At 45.5% G+C, this 23,467-nt stretch overlaps 1 protein-coding gene across 2 annotated transcripts in view; it reads right to left on the bottom strand.

The window, feature by feature from the left end:
• PRKG1 (protein kinase cGMP-dependent 1) overlaps nt 1-23,467 on the bottom strand; it is a 352,826-nt gene that overhangs the window by 310,431 nt on the left and 18,928 nt on the right. For both annotated transcript variants that reach the window (XM_058029350.1, XM_058029351.1), the window contains exon 2: nt 8,407-8,573. In XM_058029350.1, coding sequence (XP_057885333.1) covers nt 8,407-8,573 — 167 coding nt within the window. The remainder of the gene's footprint in view (nt 1-8,406; nt 8,574-23,467) is intronic.

Below are 23,467 nucleotides of genomic sequence, written 5' to 3'. Positions count from 1 at the left end.
CCTATCCCCTGTTTTCCCTGGAGAGGGATAGATGGATATCTGGCTGCCTGGGGATGAAGCAGGTTGTAGGAAAGCATTTACAGAATGATTTATCTGTTTGATAAACTCCGAGTTCTCCTCCCCAGCGATGAATTCTTTCAGCTTTTTCCAAGGCTGCCCCAGTTTTGTGTCAGTACCACACTGCAGAAAGACTCCGAGAGGCTCAGGTAACGATTAGAGGAATGGCAAGAGGAGTAAATCACTGTGAATAGGAGCAGATCCCAAAGAAAGCCGGGCTTTCACTGGAGAAATGAAAGGAATTCTCAGGTCAGCTCGACACTCAAACTTCCACAGCCCTGCAGAAGAACTGCCAGCAGGCCCCTCTCATCCAATCCCAGCAGGAATTTGTGCTGGCAGCAGGGCTTGGCTGAGCACAGAGACACCAGACTTCACTCTTTGGGGCATTTATATCTGTATAAATCATCAAATATCTGTATAAATCATCAAATACCCTCCAGTCCCTCCTCTCCTCTCCCGGTCTGGCGCTTCACAAATCTGGGAAGTCTGAAGTCACCAGTCCCAGCTTGGATCCCATTTTCTTCTCCCTACCAAATACTGGCTTAGTTAACCAAAGATTTGGTTTTTCCTTGCTGAGAAGGGATGACTTCACCATTATTTCTGATTGCATTTTAAGTGCTAAGGTTTAGTTGTGCAGCTTTAAAAATAACTGCTCCATCCAGAATATCAAATCACATCTGTCACAAGCCCAATCATCCTTTCATATCTCATCTCATCTCATGAACATTTCATGAAATAAGTACAAGAAATGTTTAATTCCCCATCACTAATATGGGTAAATAATACTCTTGGAAGAGTTAATTATTAAGACACCGTAAAATTAAAATAACGAGCTGATAACAGTGGAAGATTTGCATTCCGTTGCCCTGGGTATGGCAGGACAACCCAATTTCTCCAAGAGGCAGGAAACCCATGAAGCCTGCAGAGGAAAAACCCTGATCTGACTCCTGCCCAACCCTGCAATACCAGGATGAATGAAACAAAAATGAACAGTACAAAAGCAGATGAAAGCATCAAACAGGAGAGCAAAGAAGAAGCTGCTGCCACAGGACATTTTCCCAAACCTCTTGGGAAGTCCTGGGAAAGGCAGGCTCCTTGGAAAACAGTGATTTGTTGGCAGGCTGTGCAGAAATTCCCACATTGCCATAATTTCTAATTCATTCCTTGCCACACTGAGTGTCTGAGGCTGGAAATGGGGGTGTGGATTCTATTTCCATCTGTCAGAGGTGGGGCAGTTCTCTGCTGTTAACTGGGCAGTTTTGTTTATCTCTTCTACAACCAACCCTCCCTCCAGGACATCTCTGCTGTTCATGGGCCATTAATTATTAATTATCTGCTGTTCATGGGCCATTAATTATTAATTATCTCCTGTCCATGGCCAGTGAGTGTCCCTGCAGGGCTGATCCAATCCCACCATCCCATGGGGAGATGCTCCGCCCAGGGGAGGAGCCAAGCATTCCTACCTGGATCCAATCTGAGCTTTGGGACCCCCCAGCAGCCTTTGCCCCCTGCACTGCCAGAGGAGCAGCTTTCTGCTGCCCTGCATGGCCAGAGGGAGCCCAGGCCCATCTGCAGCAGCCCTGGAGCTGCAGAGGAAAACTCCCCCCTTGTGCAGGATCCCTGCTGCAGCAAAGCCACAGCTGGCACTGCAGGAGGGCTGAGCCCCCATGGGATGGGGCTGGGACACCCCCTGACACACAGGGGGCAGGGCATGGTCTGGCTCTGTTTATCTTTTTGTACTATTGCATCTGTATTTTAATTTTCCTAGTCAAGAACTGTTATTCCTATTCCCATATCTCTGCCTGAGAGCCCCTTAATTTCAAAATTATAATAATTCAGAGGGAGGGAGTTTACATTTTCCATTTCAGGGGAGGCTCCTGCCTTCTTCAGCAGACACCTGTCTTTCAAACCAAGAGACCGAGCTCCTCTGGACACTGAGTGAAGGCTCCCCAGTCTCCAAACCAGCACCTGTGCACTTTTTGCTTGGGATAGCAGCTCCATACCCCTCCAGAGGAGGTTTGGAATCTCAGGTAGGGTCCAAAACAGCTGCTCTGAGAGGCAGAACAAGTCCTGGAAGCAGAACAGCCTCAATTGTGTTGGAAGAGCCCTGACTGCAATGGATGCTGCTGCTATCACCTTCCACAGAGCCCCTGGGAGATGCAGAGAGGTGGGAATTAGCAATGTTATCAGGAATATCCTTGGGAAAAGCACTCAAAGCTGCCTGGCCCTAGACTAGAAAGGAAGGAATTTCCCAGAGGAAGCCTAGCAAGGACAGTATTTGGGCACACAAGACAAACCATACTGTGAAAAATCCCACCTGCAGGGGCTCAGCTCTGTCTCTCCAGGTGTGATCCCAGAGCATGACAGTGACCCAGAACACCCCAGCACAGCCAAACCTGTGCCAGGGCCTCCCCACCTTCCCAGGGAACAATTCATTCCCAATATCCCACCCAGCCCTGCCCTCTGTCACTTTGAAGCCATTCCCTGTGTCCTGTCCCTCCATCCCTTGTCCCCAGTCCCTCTCCAGCTCTGCTGGAGCCCCTTCAGGCCCTGGAATGGGCTCTGAGCTCTCCCTGGAGCCTTCTCCTCTCCAGGATGAACAATTCCAGCTCCCCCAGCAGAGCTGCTCCATCCTTCAGATCATTTATGCTCCTTGAATCCAAAACAGGTCCCTGTTCTCCACAATTTGCTCATTTTTAAGTACCAGTCCCACCATCCCTTTCCCTGAGAGGAGGAGGATCTGACTCACTAGACCCTCCCAGGGAATTAGTCCTGTTCAATGAGATCCATAAAAAAAGAGGAAAGAAGGGTCACAGGGAGGTGACACAAAGGTGTGACAAAGGGATGACTGCACAGAGTACCCAGAGCCTGCAGTGACCCTGGGGGGAAAGCAGGGAACTGCCCAGGAGGGAAGAGGTAGATGTGGGGAGTGAGAAACGTCAGTGCCAACACACTGAGCAGGAATCCTTGGGGCAGAGGCTGTGCAGGCACTGAGGTGATGCCTGGGGGAACACAGACAACATCCATGTGCCTGCTTTGCTTTGGACTCAACAGGAAAAACCCCAGAGCCTCCCAGAGGAGCATTTCACCCCATGGAAGGACTCCCATTATTCATCTCCGTACTTCAAACAGCCACACAGATTTTGTTTGTGTTCCCTTATCAGCCCCCAGCTCCACATCCCAGCAGACCCCACAGCTTCTAGGAACACACTGCTTCCCAAGACTCCCAGAAACCCACATTCCCATGGGAAATCTCAGTCAGATCCTTCCTCTGGGGGAGCTACCAAGAAGGAAGCAAGAGACAAAGTCACCTTTAAAAATAAAAGGCAAATCCACAAAACTGAAGATAAAAATAAAAGGAAATTTAGGAGGAGAGGGGAAAATACTAAAACAGGGGCTTGTTCTCAAAAAGTTGCTTCTTCCCTCTCCATGCCTGTGGAAGCAGGAGCACACAGGGGATTTTTCTTCCCTCAGGTTCTCCAGGTGCACGCAGAGCTGCAGCCTCAGAATTCATGTGCAGCATCCACTGATAATACAAACCATGAGCCACAAAAGAGTTAATCCAAGGAATTCCCCTTTCCCCCTCTGTCACGGAATTATTTCTTCCAATTATTCTTCATGGGAATGGCACCAACCCTAAAGGGAGGACTCTTTACACCTATGACTAAAGTTCCTAAAAAACCTAAAAAAAATTATTCTATTCCAAATTTTATTCTAAAAAAAAATCTGTTTATTCACAGGAAGGTCTCAAACCTGGACCTTGCCACCTGATTTCTGCACAGGATCTTCCTGCCCTAATACAGCCTGACAGCCTGCAAAACCATGAGCCCCAAAAGAGTTAATCCAAGGAATTCCCCTTTCCCCTCTGTCACTGAATTATTTCTTCCAATTATTCTTCATGGGAATGGCACCAACCCTAAAGGGAGGGCTATTCACACCTATGACTAAAAAAAAAAAAAAATTCTATTCTAGTCTAATTTTTTTTTTGTAAAAATAGCTGTTTATTCACAGGAGGGTCTCAAACCTGGACCTTGCCACCTGATTTCTGCACAGGATCTTCCTGCCCTAATCCAACCTGACAGCCTGCAAAACCATGAGCCACAAAAGAGTTAATCCAAGGAATTCCCCTTTCCCCTCTGTCACTGAATTATTTCTTACATGGGAATGACACCAACCCTACAGAGAGGACTCTTTACGCCTATGACTAAAATTTCTAAAAAACCTAAAAAAAAAAATCTATTCTATTCTAAAATTTATTCTAAAAAAATCTGTTTATTCACAGGACAGCCTCAAACCTGGACCTTGCCACCTGATTTCTGCCCAGGATCCTCCTGCCCTAATCCATCCTGACAGGCTGCAGCTGGGTGGCTCAGCCAGGGGAAACATTTGGGGTCGGAGGTGAGATTTCACATTTATCCTCATCAGTGTGAGGCAGCACACCCACGCACAGCCCCAGCCCTGTCAGCACAGCCCAGAGCTGAGGTGCAGCTCTCTGAAAACACCTCCCCAGCCTGTGCTTTCCTTAAGTGCCTTCAGCAAAATGTTAGGAATGTTGCAAAGTCAGCAAATGCTGCAAACCTGCAAAAATATCACTTGGAAAATTCACAGAATTCACACTATCATTGGGTTGCAAGAGAACTTGAAGATAGTCAAGCCCAACCCAGGCCCCAACACCTCAATTTAACTACCAAGTGCCACATCCAGTCTTTTTTTAAACACATCCAGGGAAATGTTTAGTGTTTTTTCTCTTAAATAAAAAAAAAAAAATGAGGTAGCAGACTCATTTATGATCAATTTACAAGAACTTTTTTTGGCTCTGAGAACTTTCTATTTGAACCCCTCTCAGAACAGCAAACTTTCTCCCAGGAAAGGGAATATATCCAATAAATAAATTTATTTTCCTCTCGCAATTGTTTTCCCTGCAGAGCTGAGAGTTTCAATGTGGATAGTTTAAGGCAGAGCATCACTGATGCCCCTTTTTTCATTCCCAGTCTCACAGCCTGGGGGAATATTCCTGCTGGAGGTGGGCACAGCAGGGATATTTAATGCTGCCAGCAATTTCAGCCCCTATGGGTATTTGTCACATCACAAATACATTCATTCCCACCTTCAAAGCACAGCTCTAAGGGAAATTTTTTGGTGTTGCTCAAGGTTTAGGGCATCTCTTGACCCATTTCAGTTAATAAGGAAAAGGTGAGGGGGTTTCTTGCTACTTTTGGAACAAAAGAGGAATCAAGGGGTGTTCTCAGAGGGCTGAAGGAACAGCACAGGGAGGGTGAAGCCAGAGAAATAAAGTGTTTTAAAGAATAGGATGTGGTGGGGCCAGCACCTGAAAGCCTGAACCAGGAGCCCTCCTATCCCCAGAGGGGGGAATTTGGCCAGCAAGACACAGTGGCTAAAGTCACTTCAGAATACAAAGAAAAAAAATTAAAAAATAAAATTTAAAAAAAGGTTTATTAGACTTATTAAAAGCAAAGAAGCTCTAAATTCAGGATTCTGCTTGCTGAGAAATTTCAGCTTCAGCTCCTGACTCAAAGCTCTGGTTTTTGTCACTACCAGCTCAAAGAACAGCAAGAGCCCAAGTAAGGAAGGGAAAAGGAATTAATGGAAGGAGGACAGAATTTATTTGATTTTTGAGAAAACACCTCTCAGTAATACTCAAAGATGGGTCTCTCCAGAAGAGTTTTGCAAAGAACAGAGTTTTCATTTGGGTTGATTGCGTTAATAATTGACAGGACACAGAATGATGAACTAAAATGAGCTCTCATAACCATAGCACAACCTATTTGATAATGTCCTCTCCTATTTCCATGACTTCATCACTCATTGCATTATGTCTAAACACAGACTATAAACTCTCCATAATTGGGTTTGCAAGGCATTATGCATATTTAGGGAGCTATCTAAATACTCTTAAATTAAGTTACAAAGCCAAGGGAAGAGCCAAGTCGTGCCCTCACACACACTGCCAGGAGAACACGGAAAACCTCAAGTGCCAAGGAAACACAAAATTTGGTTTTGACACACATTTCTGGCACACTAATCACCACAAGGCTAAATAGTTGTCATAAATATGATAAAATCTATCAGCAGTAAAGGGTGATCTGAGTAGTAAGAAGTATCAATACCCCAAACCATGCTGGAAACAGTTCTGCCCCTAAATCACCCCAAAATCCTCTCCAGGGAGTGGGAAGAGACTGAGCAGGAGATAAATACACCCAGATTCCAACATGTCCTGTTCTTTGGGGTTTTTTTAAAGGGATAGCATTGAACACAACATCCCAAAAGCAGCAGGGCAGCAAAAATCCCATGAGCAAACCTCTGGTGGGGGGAAAATTTGGCAAGTGAGCACAAAACTGCACAGGGCAAATCCTCCACATTTCCACTAGGAAGAAAATACCATTCAAGGATGATTTTAAAGCAGTTTTTTATCATCAACAAAACAGATTGTGCACCTCCAAGCAGTCTCTGTATTCAGAGGACTGAAACCCTTAAATCTTACCCTGCAAACCTCCAACCTTTCCATGCAAACCTCCAGTCTTTCCATGCAAACCTTAAACCTGGGGATGGAAACATATAATTCACAGAAAAAAACATTTCAATGTGCAAAATTCAAAACTATGAAAAGCCAGAGGAATTAAACCTGTGCCTTGAGAAAGGACTTAACCTTAAAAGGACAGAAGTTTCAAGTTGTTTTGGGAAAGCAGTGAGGAGTATTTGCAACTATACAGCATGAGGAATTTGGCAGGAAAGCTTGTTTAAAGGATGGCTTACTGCCTTGGAAAGATTTTTTTGTTTAAAAGAACAATTGAAGATATTAAAATATAGATGAGCAAGTGAAAAGGCGTTATCTGGCCAAAATGTTTGAGTTGTGGTGAGGAGCAAGAAGAATTTGATAAGCTTTTATCTATTGTGGTACCAAATCACAGCAGGAAGGAAAGCAGGGATATTTCCCTGAGAATTCAGGATCAGCCACTCTGGATGCACACGAGGTTTGATCCAGCTCAGTAACTCTGACAGCTCTGACATGCACTTCCTTAACAATAAAAAGCACAAATACACACAAAATATGCTCAGTTTGACACATGGAGAGCAAGACAACCTGGGAAGCAAACAGCACCAGGCACAAGGAGCTGGGATTTTGGAAAGGCAAAACACTGGCAACAAGGGCTAGAAGATTTTTACAAAGCTGAATGAGAAACCTCAGCACATCCTGGGACCAAGCAGATGCCCAGGATGCACCAACACCATTTTCCATCCTCCCAAGGATGAAAATTAATCTCTCCTGTGGAGAGCCCTGTGTGCTGTACCAGCATTTCCACATTCTCCCTGCTCCACAGCCACTTCCCATCTCCATTCCTTCTGCTAAAATCCTCATTTATCCATTAAAAAAATGGCTAAAAAAAATTCCTCATTTATCTATACAAAAATGGCTAAAAAAAATTCCTCATTTATCCATGCTGTGTCCACATTTCCACCTGGGAGGAAGCTGTGAGCACCTTCTCCCTGTTCCACAGCCACTTCCCATCTCCATTCTTTCTGTTAAAACCCTCATTTTTCCATGCAAAAAAATGGCTAAAAAAAAGGAATGTCCACATTTCCATCTGGGAGGAAGCTGTGAGCCACTTCCCATCTCCATTCCTTCTGTAAAATTCCTAATTTATCCATGCTGTGTCCACATTTCCACCTGGGAGGAAGATGTGAGCACTTTGTCCCTGCTCCACAGCCACTTCCCATCTCCATTCCTTCTATTAAAATCCTCATTTGTCCATGCAAAAAAATGGCTAAAAATGTCATGAATGTCATAAAAATGGCTAAAAATCCTCATGTGTTCATGCAAAAAATGGCTAAAAAAATGAATGCCCACATTTCCACCTGGGAGGAGGCTTTGAGCACCTTCTCCCTGCTCCACAACCCCTTCCCATCTCCATTCCTTCTGCTAAAATCCTCATTTATCCATGAAAAAATGGCTAAAACAATGAATGCCCAAATTTCCACCTGGGAGGAGGCTGTGGGCACCTTCTCCCTGCTCCACAACCCCTTCCCATCTCCATTCCTTCTGTTAAAATCCTCATTTTTCCAGCAAACCATCACCTCCAAGCACAGCAGCTCTGCTTAGGGGAGGTTTATTCCAGTGCAGGGTTAACAGCTTTCACCTCCTCTCTTTAGCCAGGCGGGCACACAAATCCAGGCTGAATTTTCCAGCCAAAAGCAATCCACACAATTTTTTAGCAACCATATTTAGACAACCTCTTTCTCTGAAACCGCTTTTCCCACGAAAGGTTTTGTGTCCAAGTGTTAAAAAAAAAAAAAAAAAAAAAGAATAAATAAGATTTTTCCCAACCCTACCTTCCATGACGTAGACCAGGGAACCCACATCTCCCTCCTTGATGATGCAGCTGTCCTTGCCATACTCCACAGGGTACATACAATCCACAATCTCCTGGATCTGGGACAATTCCAGGTTCTTCATGAAGTCATTGTCAAGGATTGCTTCCTTTATTAGCTCCTTGGACCTGAGGAATAAATAAATGTATTTTAAAAATCAGTGTTTTCCCTAAAAACATGCAGAGAACACCAAAAAATTACAAAGACGTGAACTTGCAATTATTTGTTGTAAATAAGCTTTAGACACATCCAGCCCTGCAATAAAAATAGATTTTTGTGGGGTTGCAAAATCCCCTTTTAGCTACAAGTTTCGCATCTACAATAACACAGCTCTTGGAATATCTTCCATACACAAAACTGAATGGAAGCACAAACAAGAAGCGAACAGATTTATTACTTGGTTTATTATATTTTCTATTAATTATACAAACTGGAGCACACCAAAGGGTGACACTGCATGGAGATTCTCTGAGTATTTATATTCTAATCACCACAGGAGGCATTTGGCACAAAATCCCTAAACCCACTTGTGCAGGTGGACAACTGAGAATGTTAAATCCTGATCTAGACCGAAAGTGAAGCTCCTAAAACACATCCAGGCTGGACAGCAGCTCCTCAGCCCTTCACTCCTCACCCTGGAGCAGCCAGGAGGGATTTAACTGCTGCAAAGATGAGTATGAAACAAGGTTTTCAAAGATAAACATTTTAATGGGTCGTGTCTTCTTGAAAAAGGAGCCTAAATGGGAACTGGGGACACCCAAACTGTGGGAAGTGGATTTGTAGAGAATTCTCAAAGCCTGATTGAAGGCTCACATAGTGTGTGCATCTGTGTGTAAACTCTGAGTTAAGGAATGCTGGCTTAGAAATGGAACAAGACAGACATTGTGGAAAGAGAAATGGAACTAGAAACAAGTTTCAAAGGATGGCCTTGAAAAAAGACTGGATACTTAACAGAAATAGAATTATGAAAAATGTAACTTAGTGTATTATAACTATAAACACTTATAGTGTATTAAATTAAAAAATAGTCGGCTTTGATTGTAACAACACGAATTACAACATCTGAATTGTCTCACCCGTTTCCTAAGACTGGAAACAGAATAAAAGTTTTTTAAAACACCATCTCTAAATCCAAAAAGAGCTCAATCTGACACCAAACCAGCCCAGCCTTGCACAGGGTCAGAGCAGCTCAGGGTTCCACCCACCACACTGCCAGCTCGGTGATGTTTAAGATTCTTTTTATTCCTTTGATAGTTTGGAGGTTATTTCAACACCGGGCACCAGAAGCCACCAGAAGTGACCCTGCTGAAGGGCAGGAGGGGACAGGACCGGGCTGCCAAGGACAAGGTGGGCTCAGGACACCACAAAACCATTCCTGAGAGTTGGAATCTGCCCTCACAGCCACCCCCTGTGTGCAAATAAGGACCCCCAGGTAGAGCTGCACCTTGGTGGTGCCCAACTGGCCACCAGAGAAAACCTAATTAAAGCTTTTGTGTTCATCACGTCCACCTGAATTCCAATTCCAGGCTTTTATTTCATTCCAAGGCTCCAAATTTATCTCATTTCTCCTTGACAAAGTCAGGATTTCAAGTGGAGCTGCTGCAAAAACCAAAAGACCCAAAAAGACACTGGGGAATTCCTGGCCCAAGTCAATCTTCCCTCCCGATGTAGAGACCCTCAGCACAAAACAAAGCTCTCCTTGTTGGAATTGAACATGGGGAAGGATTTGAGGAGGAGTTGGGAAATTTGGTCCAGACAACAGCAAAGGAACAGGAAAGCTCAGTTGGACTCAATGAGCATAAAGGTCTTTTCCAGCCTTTATGATTCTAGTCAGGGGAGAAGCAGCAAAACTGACCCAATGTGAAAAAATGTAGGAAATTCAAAAGCTTAATAATATTATCAATATTATATTAATAATAATATGATCTCAGATGTGTAAGAGAACATGTGAATCACTTGATTCAGTCTCTATCCTCAATACAGGAACATCACAGTGAGCTCAGAGGTCATCCAAACCCTTTTAACCACCCCACAAAATACATCACCATGAAGGAAAACACGTTGGCTGGGCTATCAAAGAAACACAGCTTCATCTCTGCCACATCTGAGCATCCTAAAATTAAATACCCACAAGGAAAGGGCTGGATAATAACTCAGTCATGCTTGAATGTGAGTAAAATAGGCTTTATTAGCAGGGATAATTGGTTAAGATGAGGCTTGCACTACAAAGCCTGTGAGAAAAGCACCTCTAGCTGCCCTTAAACAGGGCAAAACCACCTTGCAAGGCAGCTGCTTATTTATGAGAATATTCCATAAAATCCCAGACTGCTTTGGGTTGGAAAAAACCTTAAAAATCATCTCCTTCCATCCTTCCCACCACAGACTAAACCACCCTCCACAGACTGGGAGCTCCCAACCTTTCCAGCAGGAAATATTCCATCCATCTTTCAGAACAGAGTAGGAAAAAAGCAGAGTTTGACACACTTGAAAATGAGTTGGTCCTAAAAATACAACATCAGAGCTATAACGACAGCTTCTCCATTGTTCCCTGTGAGAGAATCTTCATCACTCTTAATAATTCAGAAAAATTATTCATGCACTGCTGTGGCTTGCCAGTCCCACACACTCACACATGCCAGGCTTTCAGCAACTTCCACATTATTTTATTATTATTATTATTATTATTATTATCTTTTCTTTCCCTGTAATTCACAGAAGCCATTTCAAATAAACAGGATTTTTTTCTATTGTGTTTATTCATATGTCCAATCCCAGGTGGGAAAAGCTCTCCCAAGACCATCAAGTCCAGCCTGTGTCCAATCCCCACCTTGTCACCAGCCCAGAAACACATGAATTAACTCCTAGTTCCCAATTATTCAAATAAAAAATTATAACAAATTATTCAAATGCTTCTCCAAACCACGGCATTCCTTAATCATCACCATTATTTCAAAGCAGCAGCTATCCCACATGTGTGAATACAGGAATCTACCCAGTAACACAGAATAAAAAGTATTTTAAATGGTTAAAAATCACACTCCTGCCATGGCAAGGAAGTGCTTTAAACAAGATACAGCTGTTCCATTAGCTCTTATTTCTTCTGTGCTTTCTGGTTCAGGTTTCTAATAGGAACAAGGCACAAACAAAATAACCTACAACATTTGTAAGGCAGCAGGACTGCTTCTAAATGAGTTTGTCTGAAGGAGGAGGATTTCCATGAATATTTACTCAGCACTGGAGTGGATGTCACTGCCTTCAGAGGGTCACTCAGAGTAGAAAGCAGTTATTGCCATCTTTCCCCTCCAGAGCAAGCCTGGCACCAAGCCATCCCTGTTTTCCTGCAAGATTAATGACCAAATGTGCTGGAGACTTGATGAAGAGTTTAAAAAGAGGGCACAATCCTCCGTGATACATCCTGTCCCAAATCACTTTAGGTCCATCACAGTAATTAATAAGGCAACGGGAGGAAGAAGCTAATTGCATTCGAATTTGCAGAAGTCATGCAAAAAGAACCTTAACAAGTTGCCTACAAATACACTTCATGCATTAAAAACCTGCTTGTGCAGTGCCCAAATCCAGGTTTTCAGAGCCACCTGGGACAGTGGAAGGTGTCCCTGCCCTGGCAGGGGTGGCACTGCATGGGCTTTAAGATCCCTCCCACCCCAGTCCTTTCTGGGGTGCTTTGCAATGCCAGCAGTAAAATAACCAAACCCTGTTGTTATCCTGACAGGAATTCCCATTTTCCAAGGAACACAAGGAATGCTCATCCCAGGCTCTTCTCTCGGAGCAACACATTCCCCACGTTGGGTTTGTACCTTCTGGCACGCGCAGTAAATATTGAAACACAGAGTTGTTCTTCATCCCAGAAGGGCTCATCTCAATGTGGAAAAGCCACTTGCTGGCTTTTAGGGAAGGGAAGAATTTAGGAGCAGATGGAAAAACTTCTGACAGACCCCTCTCCAGGGATGCTTCCAGAAACCAAAGCCTTCCCTGCAGTGGTGCAGCCCCAGTTTGGAGCCTGCAGGAGCCTGAGGGTCCAGGGGAGCTACCCAGGAACCACCTCCAGGGAATGTGCTGCTGATAGCAGATTAAACAGAGGTGGATCAGGAAAAATAAACTGAACTCCTAATTTATTCTAATCATTGGTGACACAATTCTAAAATGTAGGGCGTTTAATACCACAGCTTTGAAGCAAAACTATTTGAAACTATCAGTAAGGAAAATTAAAAGCAACGTACTGGTTGGACAGGCTGAAAGATGCCTGCAAAAAAGGGGAAGAAAAAAAACACTTCAGAGTCACAAAGCTAAGCAAGACCATTTAGCTGTTTCCATCTCAACTTTGAGCAAAACTTTTCAACATGCCAATAGTAAAGGGAGGAAGGAGTATTTTTCTTTCTGATGTTTCCCCCATCAGGAATTAACAACTACTACTAATAACCTAAATCTCCATATTTAGGAGGGAAACACCCACAGGAACTTGACCAAGCAGACAGAGAGAGTTCAAGTTTACAAAAGTAAAAACACAGGGTCCTGGGAGAGGAGAACTTGTTACTTACTCATAGAATAAACCCAGCTCAAAGCTACTACAACCATGGCACCTTTTTGGGCTGGGTCACCACAAAATCCAAATTATTTGTAGAAACTCATGCCCTAAAGGGCTATTTTTTGGGACATTCCATATCCCTGCCCAAGGAATTAAGCTGATTTCAGAGATAAAATGTATGGAAAAAATCTGTGCAGCCTCTGTCCCTGAATCTGAGGAGGGATAAAAGAACCCAGCCAATCCCTACAACAACTGTTTAAAATCCACACTGTGAAATGTTTAAAAGTGTTTACCTCTACAAAATGTGGCCATGTAAAAAGAAAAAAAAACCTTCCTTAAAAAGGGATAACACAGCCAAGGATTGAGCCTGCTCCAGCTTTCCAGAAACCATCCAGCAGGATACAAATACACAGCAAGAAGTGTCAGACAGATTTTTTAAAAGCTGTCTCCAGATGTATCTCCCTTTCCAAAGGGGGTGTCCATTCCAAGTGGCACAAAAAGCACAGTTTCCAGCAGGGTTGGGGAAGCTTTTTGCTCAAAGCTCACCTTTGTAGAGCTTCTAACTCTGCTTTAAGCCCTCATGCAGTTCAAAGAGTAGGCGAGACTAAAACACTCAGCTCTGCTCTGGAATAGAAACCCAGAGTGGTTTGGGTTGGAAAGGACCTTAAAATCACCTCCTTCCTCCCCCTTTGGACTGTCCCAGACACCTTCCACTATCTCAGGGTGCTCCAAGCCCCACTGTCCAACCTGGCCTTGGACGCTTCCAGGGATCCAGGGGCAGCCACAGCTGCTCTGTGTCTGTGCTGGGGCCTCTCCAGGCTCACAGGGAAGAGTTTCTTCTGTCTGTGGAACCTGAATTTCCCTTCTGTCAGTCTGAACCCATTCCCTGTGTCCTGTCCCTCCAGTTCCTGTTGCAGGTCCCTCTCCAGCTCCCCTGTGTCCCTTCAGGCCCTGGAAGGAGCTGTGAAGTCTCCACACACCCTTCCCTTCTCCAGGCTGAGCATTCCCAGCTCTCCCAGCCTGGATCCACAGGGAAGATGCTCCAGACCCCCTCAGCAATTTCAGGAGTTGCTCCAACAGTTCCATGCCCTCCTCACATTGAAATATCTGCAGAACTCAATCTCCTGTGGCCTGGCCACACATCCAGAGGTTACTGAGACCCACAAGGCCTTCAGTGGTACCAAAATGAGCATCACCAAGAGACAGCAGTCCAGACCCGTTCCTGGCACTCCTCCCTTACCAGCGAAACCCTTAGCAGGATTATGGATTGTTGTCAGTTTCCAGGTTCCCATCTAAGAACCAGAGGTAGGAAGGAGAACTTCCAGGATGATTATTTAATCCCCCAATCACCATGCTGAAGCCCAAACCCTTCAGTAAAGCTGCTTTTGCAAGCAAAGTGAAATTCTTGGTGCCAAGGCAAGGTGAAGTCCTCCCTGTGTGCCAAAGCTCCCAGAGCAGGAAAAAAAAACCCAGCACAGGGCAATTCCTGAAGGGTGAAATGCTGGATAATGCCTTCAAATCCTAAATCCTGCAAGGGAACAAATGGATCTCTTCATAACTCACTCTGAGGAGCAGAGCAGGAGAGGAAAGCTCCAACCTTTGGGTAAGATCTGGGGCCATTAATAGCTGATAACTCGGCATTAGCTGTTTGTTTTGGCTCTGGATAAAGCCCACTCTGGATGTTCCTTCAAGGGAATGTTAAATATAACTCCAGAGAGCTATTCTTGTCTCAGTAACTGGGAATAAGAGTAGGATTCAAGTCTGGGACCAAGTAACATGAAGGCCTTTAAATACACTTGTGGATTTTATTTACAAGGCTTCCCATTCCCACAACACACAACCCACAGCCCACCTTCAGGTTTTAGGGGAATTTCTGGGCAGGATCTTAAACATCTTCAGCGTGGCTGCTCCTGAAGAGCTAGATGGAAGAAGGTTCTTCACAAGAGTCCACTCAAATTTTCAACCAAAATGCCAATTTAAAAATGCTTCTGAAGAGCTGGATGGAAGAAGGTTCTTCACAAGAGCCCACTCAAATTTTCAACCAAAATGCCAATTTTAAAGTGTTCCTGAAGAGCTGGACAGAACAATGTTCTTTACAAGAGTCCACTCAAATTCTTAACCAAAACGTCAATTTAAAAATGCTCCTGAAGAGCTGGATGGAAGAATGTTCTTCACAATAGTCCACTCCAATTTTTAACCAAAATGCCAAATTTTAAAAATGCTCCCAAAGAGCTGGATGGAAGAACGTTCTTCACAAGCATCCATTCAAATTTTTAACCAAAATGCCAATTTAAAAAGGATGTTCTTCACAAGAGTTCACTCAGATTTTCAACCAAAATGCCAATTTAAAAAGGATGTTCTTAACAAGAGTTCATTCAAATTTTTAACCAAAATGCTAATTTAAAAATGCTCCTGAATAGTTGGATGGAAGAAGGTTCTTCACAAGAGTCCACTCAAATTTTTAACACAAAAGGCCAATTTAAAAAGAGGTTAAGCAACTCTACCCTGATCTAAACCTGTAAGTCAGGAAAATAGCTTCCACATTTCCAGGTTTTCTTGCACTTCAATACAACTTAGAGTCGCAGAACCGAGTTGCTCTGCAGAGAATGTTGCTCAGACAGCTCCATTTAGGATTTCTAAATATATCAGTACACTGCTGTTCATTATATCATATTTTGGCATTCGACATTTAAAAAGAAAAATCATTTCAGCAAAAAAAAAAAAATAAAATTCAAATCCCCTTTCACCTACGCTGAAAATTGTTGTTGGTATAAAAATACTGTAGGCAAGAGTTGGTTAACTTGCATTTTAACATGTCTCACCCCACAGATCTTCATTTACCGCCCTTTTTTAGGCTCCTGTTTTGCATCCTTCAAAGCCCCAGGTTTAGATCCCAGAAATGTTGGCAGGCTCAGGCAGGAGAAGCAGTTCTTGGTTCTTGCCAGCACAATTTGCCTCCTCCTGCACTCCCTGACAGCTCTGAGGAACTCCCACATGAGCTGCATTTTGAGAAACCACTACCAAGCCCTCAGAGCAGGATTGAGCAGCTCCTTGATTACCTGAAGCAAACAGCAGAAGCTTTGGGCAGCTAATGAGAAGCGAAAACACAAAAATCAGAGAAAAAAAAACTGGGTTGGAAAAGATTGCTAAGGCCATGGAGTCCCAGCTGTGCCCAGTGCCCACCTTGTGCCCAGCCCAGAGCTCTGAGTGCCACCTCCAGCCCTGCCTGGGACACCTGCAGGGCTGGGCACTGCAAAGCTCCCTGGGCAGCCCCTGCCAAGGCCTGAGCACCCTTTCCATGCAGAAATTCCTCCAGAACACGTGGCAAAGCCCTGGTGAAGGAGGATGGGTGTCTCTAAGGCAGACTTCTGGGGGTTGTTACCCCATGCATTTCACAGTTTCAGCGCTCACATCCAGCACAGCTGTGCTGGAGCCTTCTTGCACCTACAAAAATAGCAGAGAAAACACATGTCCCCATATGTCTACACACCCAGGAACCCAGAAACAACCCAAACTCCTCCAGAAGGAGCTCGGTGAGCAAGACAGAGTCACAGAGACCCAGACAACACATCCTGAAGGTCATGGCGATCTTGGAAAGAACCATGGAGTTGAAAGGCAGGAGTTTCTCCATCCATCAAACCATTATCCATGAGGGCTTCCAGTCCTGGCAGTTCCCCTGACTGGAGGCAGGGATGAGGAATGGAACTAAATGGCAGCTCCAAGAGTTGCCCCAAGTTTGTCAGTGCCTTTGGAGGCCTGTGTGGCTCCCTAGGGATAAATGAAGGAGTGGGCAGTGAGCTGCACCCAGATTCCCTGGAGAAGGGAGTTACTGATGGCCACCACGGAGATGGCTTCACCCTGGTGCAGTGGGCAGGAAATCTGCCAAGGGGATGATAACCTAATTTACATAGATGCAGAAATCCAATTAGAGATGCTCTGAGCAGAGACAGCTCACTCTGCTCTCCTGGATTAGAGGCTGAGAACACGTCAGGAGCTCCTCCAGGTGCACCGTGGGCCAGGAGAGATGGATGTGCTCTGCAGAAACACTTGGCTCCTCCCTGGCAAACACATCCACAGGGAATGCTGTCACAGCCAGGGAAATACAGAGCTGCTCCAGTGAAAGTTCAGCAGGGGGATCCACAGGAATTGTGATGGATGGGGAGGGGAGAGCAGCGACAGAGATTGCACATCCCTCACTGTGATTCACCCAGAGCTTGTGATGGATGGGAGTGTCACCAGGGAAGTTCCATCAGCTCTCTCCAGCCTGGAGAAGTCCCTGGATGAAATGCCATAGGCGTGTGGCAGTAGAATGCAGACAGTGCTTGGAGCCTCAGTCTTCCAATAAATATCTCTGAGGATTTTAAGGAAAACTATTTCTTCCTACTCCACGAGTCAGCAGGAGGCCTGACATTTGCAGGCAGGCTTTGGGACATAAATATTTGCAAGATGCGTGGCATTACCCAAATAACTCCCCACTGACAAGCACCAAGGAGCAGCCAGTGGGGACAGAAGGGCAAGAAGGGTCACTCCAGGCTACAGCCATGGGAGCACATCCTGCAGGCTCTGTCTAGCCTGCCAATAAACCAGATTAGAGCTGGACAAGCACCTTGTGGCCGGCACGATGAACTCTGAGCAGCCACACAACCTGATAACGTTTAACTGGAGAAAGAGCAGCAGCAGGAAGGAAGCTCAGGAGGTGTCTGTGGAAAAGCAGGGGGATGGAGCTGGGAGCAGGGCAGAGCTGCTGCTGCCTTCCTTCTGCTCAAAGGCAGGTGGGGGAGAGGCTGGCACACTCAAAATATTATTTTCTTGTTCCTATTTCTACTGCATGAGCATTGATCACGACAATACCACCGAGTTTTTAAGAATATGCCAACAACTGCTCTGCACAACTCTGATAGGAATGCAGGGAACAACAGGGACAGGACAAGGGGAAAGGGCCTCAGGCTGGGCCAGGGGAGGCTCAGCTGGGACAGCAGCAGCAATTTCTGCATGCAAAGGGTGCTCAGGCCTTGGCAGGGGCTGCCCAGGGAGCTTTGCAGTGCCCAGCCCTGCAGGTGTCCCAGCAAGGGCTGGAGGTGGCACTCAGTGCTCTGGGCTGGGATGATGCCCTCAGGTTCAGCTTTTCTATTTTTCAGATTCTGTCCTGCTTTAGTGTGTGGGTCTGAGCTTCACATCAAGGGATGGTGAGCTCTGTGCACAGAGCAGGGAGACAAAACAATTCCTGCTGTAGCTGGGGACCAAGGACAAATGATCCAAACCTCAGGCCCAGGAGCACAAACAACGTGGGCTGAAAAGAGAAAAATAAGCAAGATGGGACTGCATTGGTGACCACTCATTCATTTTGTGCCCATTTTGGTTCACCCTGGGTGCAGCCCTGGCTGGGCTCTTGTGCTGCCCAAGGTGGATCCATGGAGGAGATCCTTTTAATAAATCCCTGCTTTATTCTTTAACTCTATCTGGCCTCTGTTCTAGGTCAGCCTTCTCAAGGCATCAGGGGACAAGGTGGACTCTGTGACCCTGGAGATCTTTTCCAACCTTAATAACTCTGTGGTACCAAAACAACACAGGGCTTTTGCTCTCAAATGCTCTTGCTCATCCTGTTTTAGAAATTTCACTCAGAATCCCGTGGTTGTGATGTTGCCTTTGGCTGTAACCAAAAAAAAGAACCCAAACTCTGAAGCACTGTCCTTATGGACGGGAGATCCCACAGCCACAGAAGAGATGCTCAGCACAGCAGGAATGAGAGCAGCACAAGGCAAACACCTCCAGAAAAACCCTCTCACCCAAAAAAAAAAAAACCCACACCACAAAAAACACAACCCCAGGCATGGAAAGCTCCAGTCTCATGCCTTTTGAATCGTCATAAAATCTTGTATTGTGAAGAACAATCTTCAGGGGGTAATTGGTGGTGGGTTGGGGATTCAGAGAAATTTCCCTAATTCCCATAAACCATGTGGGACAAACTCCAGGGATAGCTGCAATCATCCAGCCACATGTAAGCACAAGACAGAGAGAACTTAAAAGAAATGTTTTGAAGCATAAGAGTGACAAATGAGCTAGGAGAAAGCAGGCACCAAATTCTGATGGAAGGCGAGGGAGAGATGAAGAGCTTTGAATTTGAAGGACTTTAGGAAACAGCCCTTTTCTTTGATCAAAGTAACTCTCCTCCAGAGGCACTGAATGTTTCCAGGAATTTCAGCTGGAAGGATACTGAAGGGAAATGTCCTATTTGTGGCAAATGGGAAGATATTTCTGAACAAGTAGTAACCTCACATTTCATGGCAACACTTGTCCTCAGGGAATCCTAACGGAATGGACATGCAGAGGTAAAAGAAGGATGCAGCAATACAAAAGGTGCTGCCCAAGGAAAGCTGAGGAATAACATGGAGACTGTGAAATCACAGAACCAGTTAGGCTGGAAAAGCCCTCCAGGATCATCCAGTCCCAGCTGTGCCCCGTGCCCACCTTGTGCCCAGCCCAGAGCACTGAGTGCCACCTCCAGCCCTGCCTGGGACACCTGCAGGGCTGGGCACTGCAAAGCTCCCTGGGCAGCCCCTGCCAAGGCCTGAGCACCCTTTGCATGCAGAAATTGCTGCTGCTGTCCCAGCTGAGCCTCCCCTGGCCCAGCCTGAGGCCCTTTCCCCTTGTCCTGTCCCTGTTCCCTGGCAGCACAGCCCGACCCCCCCTGGCTGTCCCCTCCTGGCAGGGAGTTGTGCAGAGCCACAAGGGCCCCCCTGAGCCTCCTTTGCTCCAGGCTCAGCCCCTTGCCAGCTCCCTCAGCCCCTCCTGGGGCTCCAGACCCTTGCCAGCTCCCTCACAGGTTCCAGACCCTGAGTAAGTTTTGGGGGTCACTCACTCTGGTCTTTAGGAGCCACTGTGACCTCCTGGTGTTACAGCCTGCAGAACCAGAATCCCAGTGTGGGATCCACTGAGGTATTCCCAGGGGAAGGCTGTCCCCTTTACAAACAGGGCCATTCCAAAGGAAACAGGAGCAGCACGTGTTTCTGAGGACACACAGAACAGGCATTAAGGCACACAGCTTTTCTGCCTCCCTCAGCAAGCCAGGAAAGCCCCGAAATGCACAGTTCAAATGTGCTGCCATGCTGCTGGCCAGGTCCTCAACAGAAAACCTTTAGTTCACAGGAAGTCTCCAAACAGAGCACCAAAGAGAAGAACCAACCTCCTCTCAGGGCTGAGAACTGTGACAGAACAAATAAGCCAGAGGAGGGCAGAGAATTAGGTTACCTTTATCTGCATCACATGAGCAGAAAACGAAGTTTGCTCCCATAATGTACTGCTGGCACTGCTTTCCTTCCCTTGCACTACTATCCTGCACTAAACTCTCCCCTCTTCCACCTCCCTCATGTCTCATCACCTTCCCACACCATCTCCCATCTCCAAAATGTTTGCTCCCATTGCAACAACTCTGGCTTGTGTTCCTTTTTCATCTCAGTGCCTCACTGACATTCCTAGTGCAGAGCACCATGGATTTTTCTTTCCTTTCCCTCCACAAATGCTTTCTCCCCTCCTGCTCCTCCTGCAGGTCCCTGCCCCTTTGCTATTTCACTGCTCTCAGGGGGCAGCTGAGCAAATAGCAGCCAAAACGGCACTGGATGGGCTTTAAGGACCCTTCCCACCCAAACCATTCTGAGGTTCCATGAAAATGAAGAAAAGAAATCCCACAAAAAAAGCAGACCAGGACATCAGTGCATCACAAGGAGACAGAAATGGTGTTTCTTCCAATGCAGCACATGTGGGTTTCTAGGGGAAAAGCTCCTTTCCTCTGTCCCAAATATTTCACAGGACTAGGAAAGAAACCTTGCTCACTTTCTGAAAAGCACTGCTACAACTCTTCTTCGTGCTCTGAGTCTGTTCCGTGCCCCACAGGCCTGTGTTGAGGAAATATTTACATAAAGGAATACACAGAAAGAGCTAAAAAGAGATTGAGAAAACGTGCCTGCCAAGGAGCAGAGTTATTTCCGTGGAGGAAGCAGGAACTACTGGAGGGAGCTGAAATAATTCAAATCCAGTTTAATCCCAACACGCCCAAAAAAGTGTCATCTAAAATTTAAGTGCATTTTAAAGATAACAGTTACTTTAAAGTCAAAAGCAGGCATGAGCTGTTTGCATAAATGCTCATATCCCATATATTCAGGTGATTGGAAAGATCAGCCCAAGCCTGTCTTAAACACTGAACAGTGAAATTAACTGGCACTGGAATTCCTGGAAAATACACCTTCCTTTAGTGAGTTTAAGGAAAAAAAAAAAAAACAAACAAAAAAACAAAACATTCCAGCCTTTCAAGTCAATGAGAAAACAGCACAATTTTGTGTCACTGTCGTATTTTCTGGAAAAATCTCTTTGCCCAGGACTTTGCTCCTTGGAAGCCGAGAAGCCTCAGAGAAAAATGAAAACAATAATGATCTGATTTGCTTCTCCTGTGTTTGGTGCTTTGGAATGTGGTTTGGACATTGTTTTCCTACAGTTGATTGTTTCATTGGTTTCATGTGCATTGTTCTCACTCATTGACCAATCAGTGCCAAGTTATGTCGACAGTAGAAGAAGTCACAAGTTTTTCATTATTATCTTTTAGCCTTCTGTCTCTATCCTTTCTCTATTCTTTAGTATTCTTTAATATAATATAGATCATAAAATAACAAATTAGCCTTCTAAGAACACGGAGTCAGATTCATCATTTCCTCCCTTCGTCGGGGGTCCCAGAAAATACAACAACTTTGAGCATTCCTTTATAAAATTTGAATGCAGCCTGTTCTCCCAAAGAGCAACAGCAGCCAGACCTGAATGGAAAACTCAAACCCAGACCTGAATGGAAAACTCAAACCCCCCAAAAAAAGCAGCCAAACCCTGGGTGGGTCATTGTTTATCCTGGAGCCTGCACTTCCACATCTCCTTTTGCAGCAGGTTTGAAAAGTCTTTCCTTTTCAATGGAATTCAGTTTATTTACCCTATTTCACCCACAAAGCTCCACCTTATCTGAAATGAAACACCTCTGCTCACCTAACAAAGCCCTTCAGGCAGCTGTGTTGCACAGGCAGATTTTGGAAAAGTATTTTAACTTTTAAATTTAAAAGTAATTAATGAGTGCTCATTCCTGGAGAGACAGTTTCTCTCCAGGAATGAGAACTCCTAGGATTCTCCATTATGGAACACTAAGAAGAGAAATCCACTTCTTCCAGCTAAGGGAACTGGGACATTCTGCTTGCTTGGACCCACTTTGTAATGCCAGGACACAGGGAATGGGTTCAGACTGACACAGGGCAGGGCTGGATGGGATATTGGGCATTAGGAATTGTTCCCTGGCAGGGTGGGCAGGCCCTGGCACAGCTGTGGCTGCCCCTGGATCCCTGGCAGTGCCCAAGGCCAGGCTGGACTTTGGGGCTTGGAGCACCTTGGACAGCGAAAGGTGTCCCTGCCCATGGCAGGGGGTGGAATGGGATGAGCTTTCAGATCCCTTCCAACCCTAGGAATTCCATGATTTTCCCCATCTATTCCAAGAATAAAATTACCAGGTCTTGAATAATCTGTAGCCCTGGTGTCCAAATGGGTGCTAAAAGCTGCATTAAGATTTAAACTCCCCTCATTTTTCCCTCTCCAGCCTGAGATTCCAGCAGCTGGCAGCTTGCACTTCCCACCACAGAACCACTGAGGCTGGGAAAGCTCTCTGAGTCCAACCATCAGCCCCACTCCACCACAATCACCCAGTGTCCCCCAAGTGCCACATCCACACCTTCCTTGGACACCTCCAGGGATGGGGACTCCACCATCACGTTCCCACAATGTCCCCAAGTGCCACATCCACACCTTCCCTGGACACCTCCAGGGACGGGGACTCCACCACCACGTTCCCACAACATCCCCAAGTGCCACATCCACACCTTCCCTGGACACCTCCAGGGATGGGGACTCCACCACAGGCCCAGGCAGTCCCTTCCAATGCCTGACCACCATTTCCATGGAGAAGTTTTTCCTTTATCCAATCTAAACCTCCCCTGGCACAGTTTGATGCCAGCTTCACAAGGTGCTCAGCCATCCCAGCATTTCTTTCCTCCCAAACTGGAACTCTTGCAGGAGCTCTCAGGAATACAACATTTTCCACCTGACAGTTGCATGGATCTGCTTTTCATTTTTTTCTGGCAGCCATCCCAAAAAGCTGCTGCATGTGAAGCTATTCTCTCCAAATCCTACTTGGACAATTTGCCTTCCTGCTCAAGGAATAAAATCTAACAATTCCTCTCTGTGCTGGTTAATAAATCTGCATGCTACTTTCAGGTTTGTTTTTTTTTTCTTTTGTTGTTTTCCAATAGAGAGACGAGGCTGTTCTATTTATAAAGGTCAAGTAAATTGTGTGCAGTCTGTGGAGCCTTAACATCTCTGTGTTATTAAAACAGAATATTTCATTTAAACAGCCCCTTTCAGAGAGGAAAAGAAATTTCTCCCACTAATATCTCTCCCCAC

This window comes from Melospiza georgiana, chromosome 8, assembly GCF_028018845.1.
Source record: "Melospiza georgiana isolate bMelGeo1 chromosome 8, bMelGeo1.pri, whole genome shotgun sequence".
NCBI lineage: Eukaryota > Metazoa > Chordata > Aves > Passeriformes > Passerellidae > Melospiza > Melospiza georgiana.
Note: the sequence above shows the minus strand (reverse complement) of the source record. Positions and strands in the feature narration are given on the sequence as shown.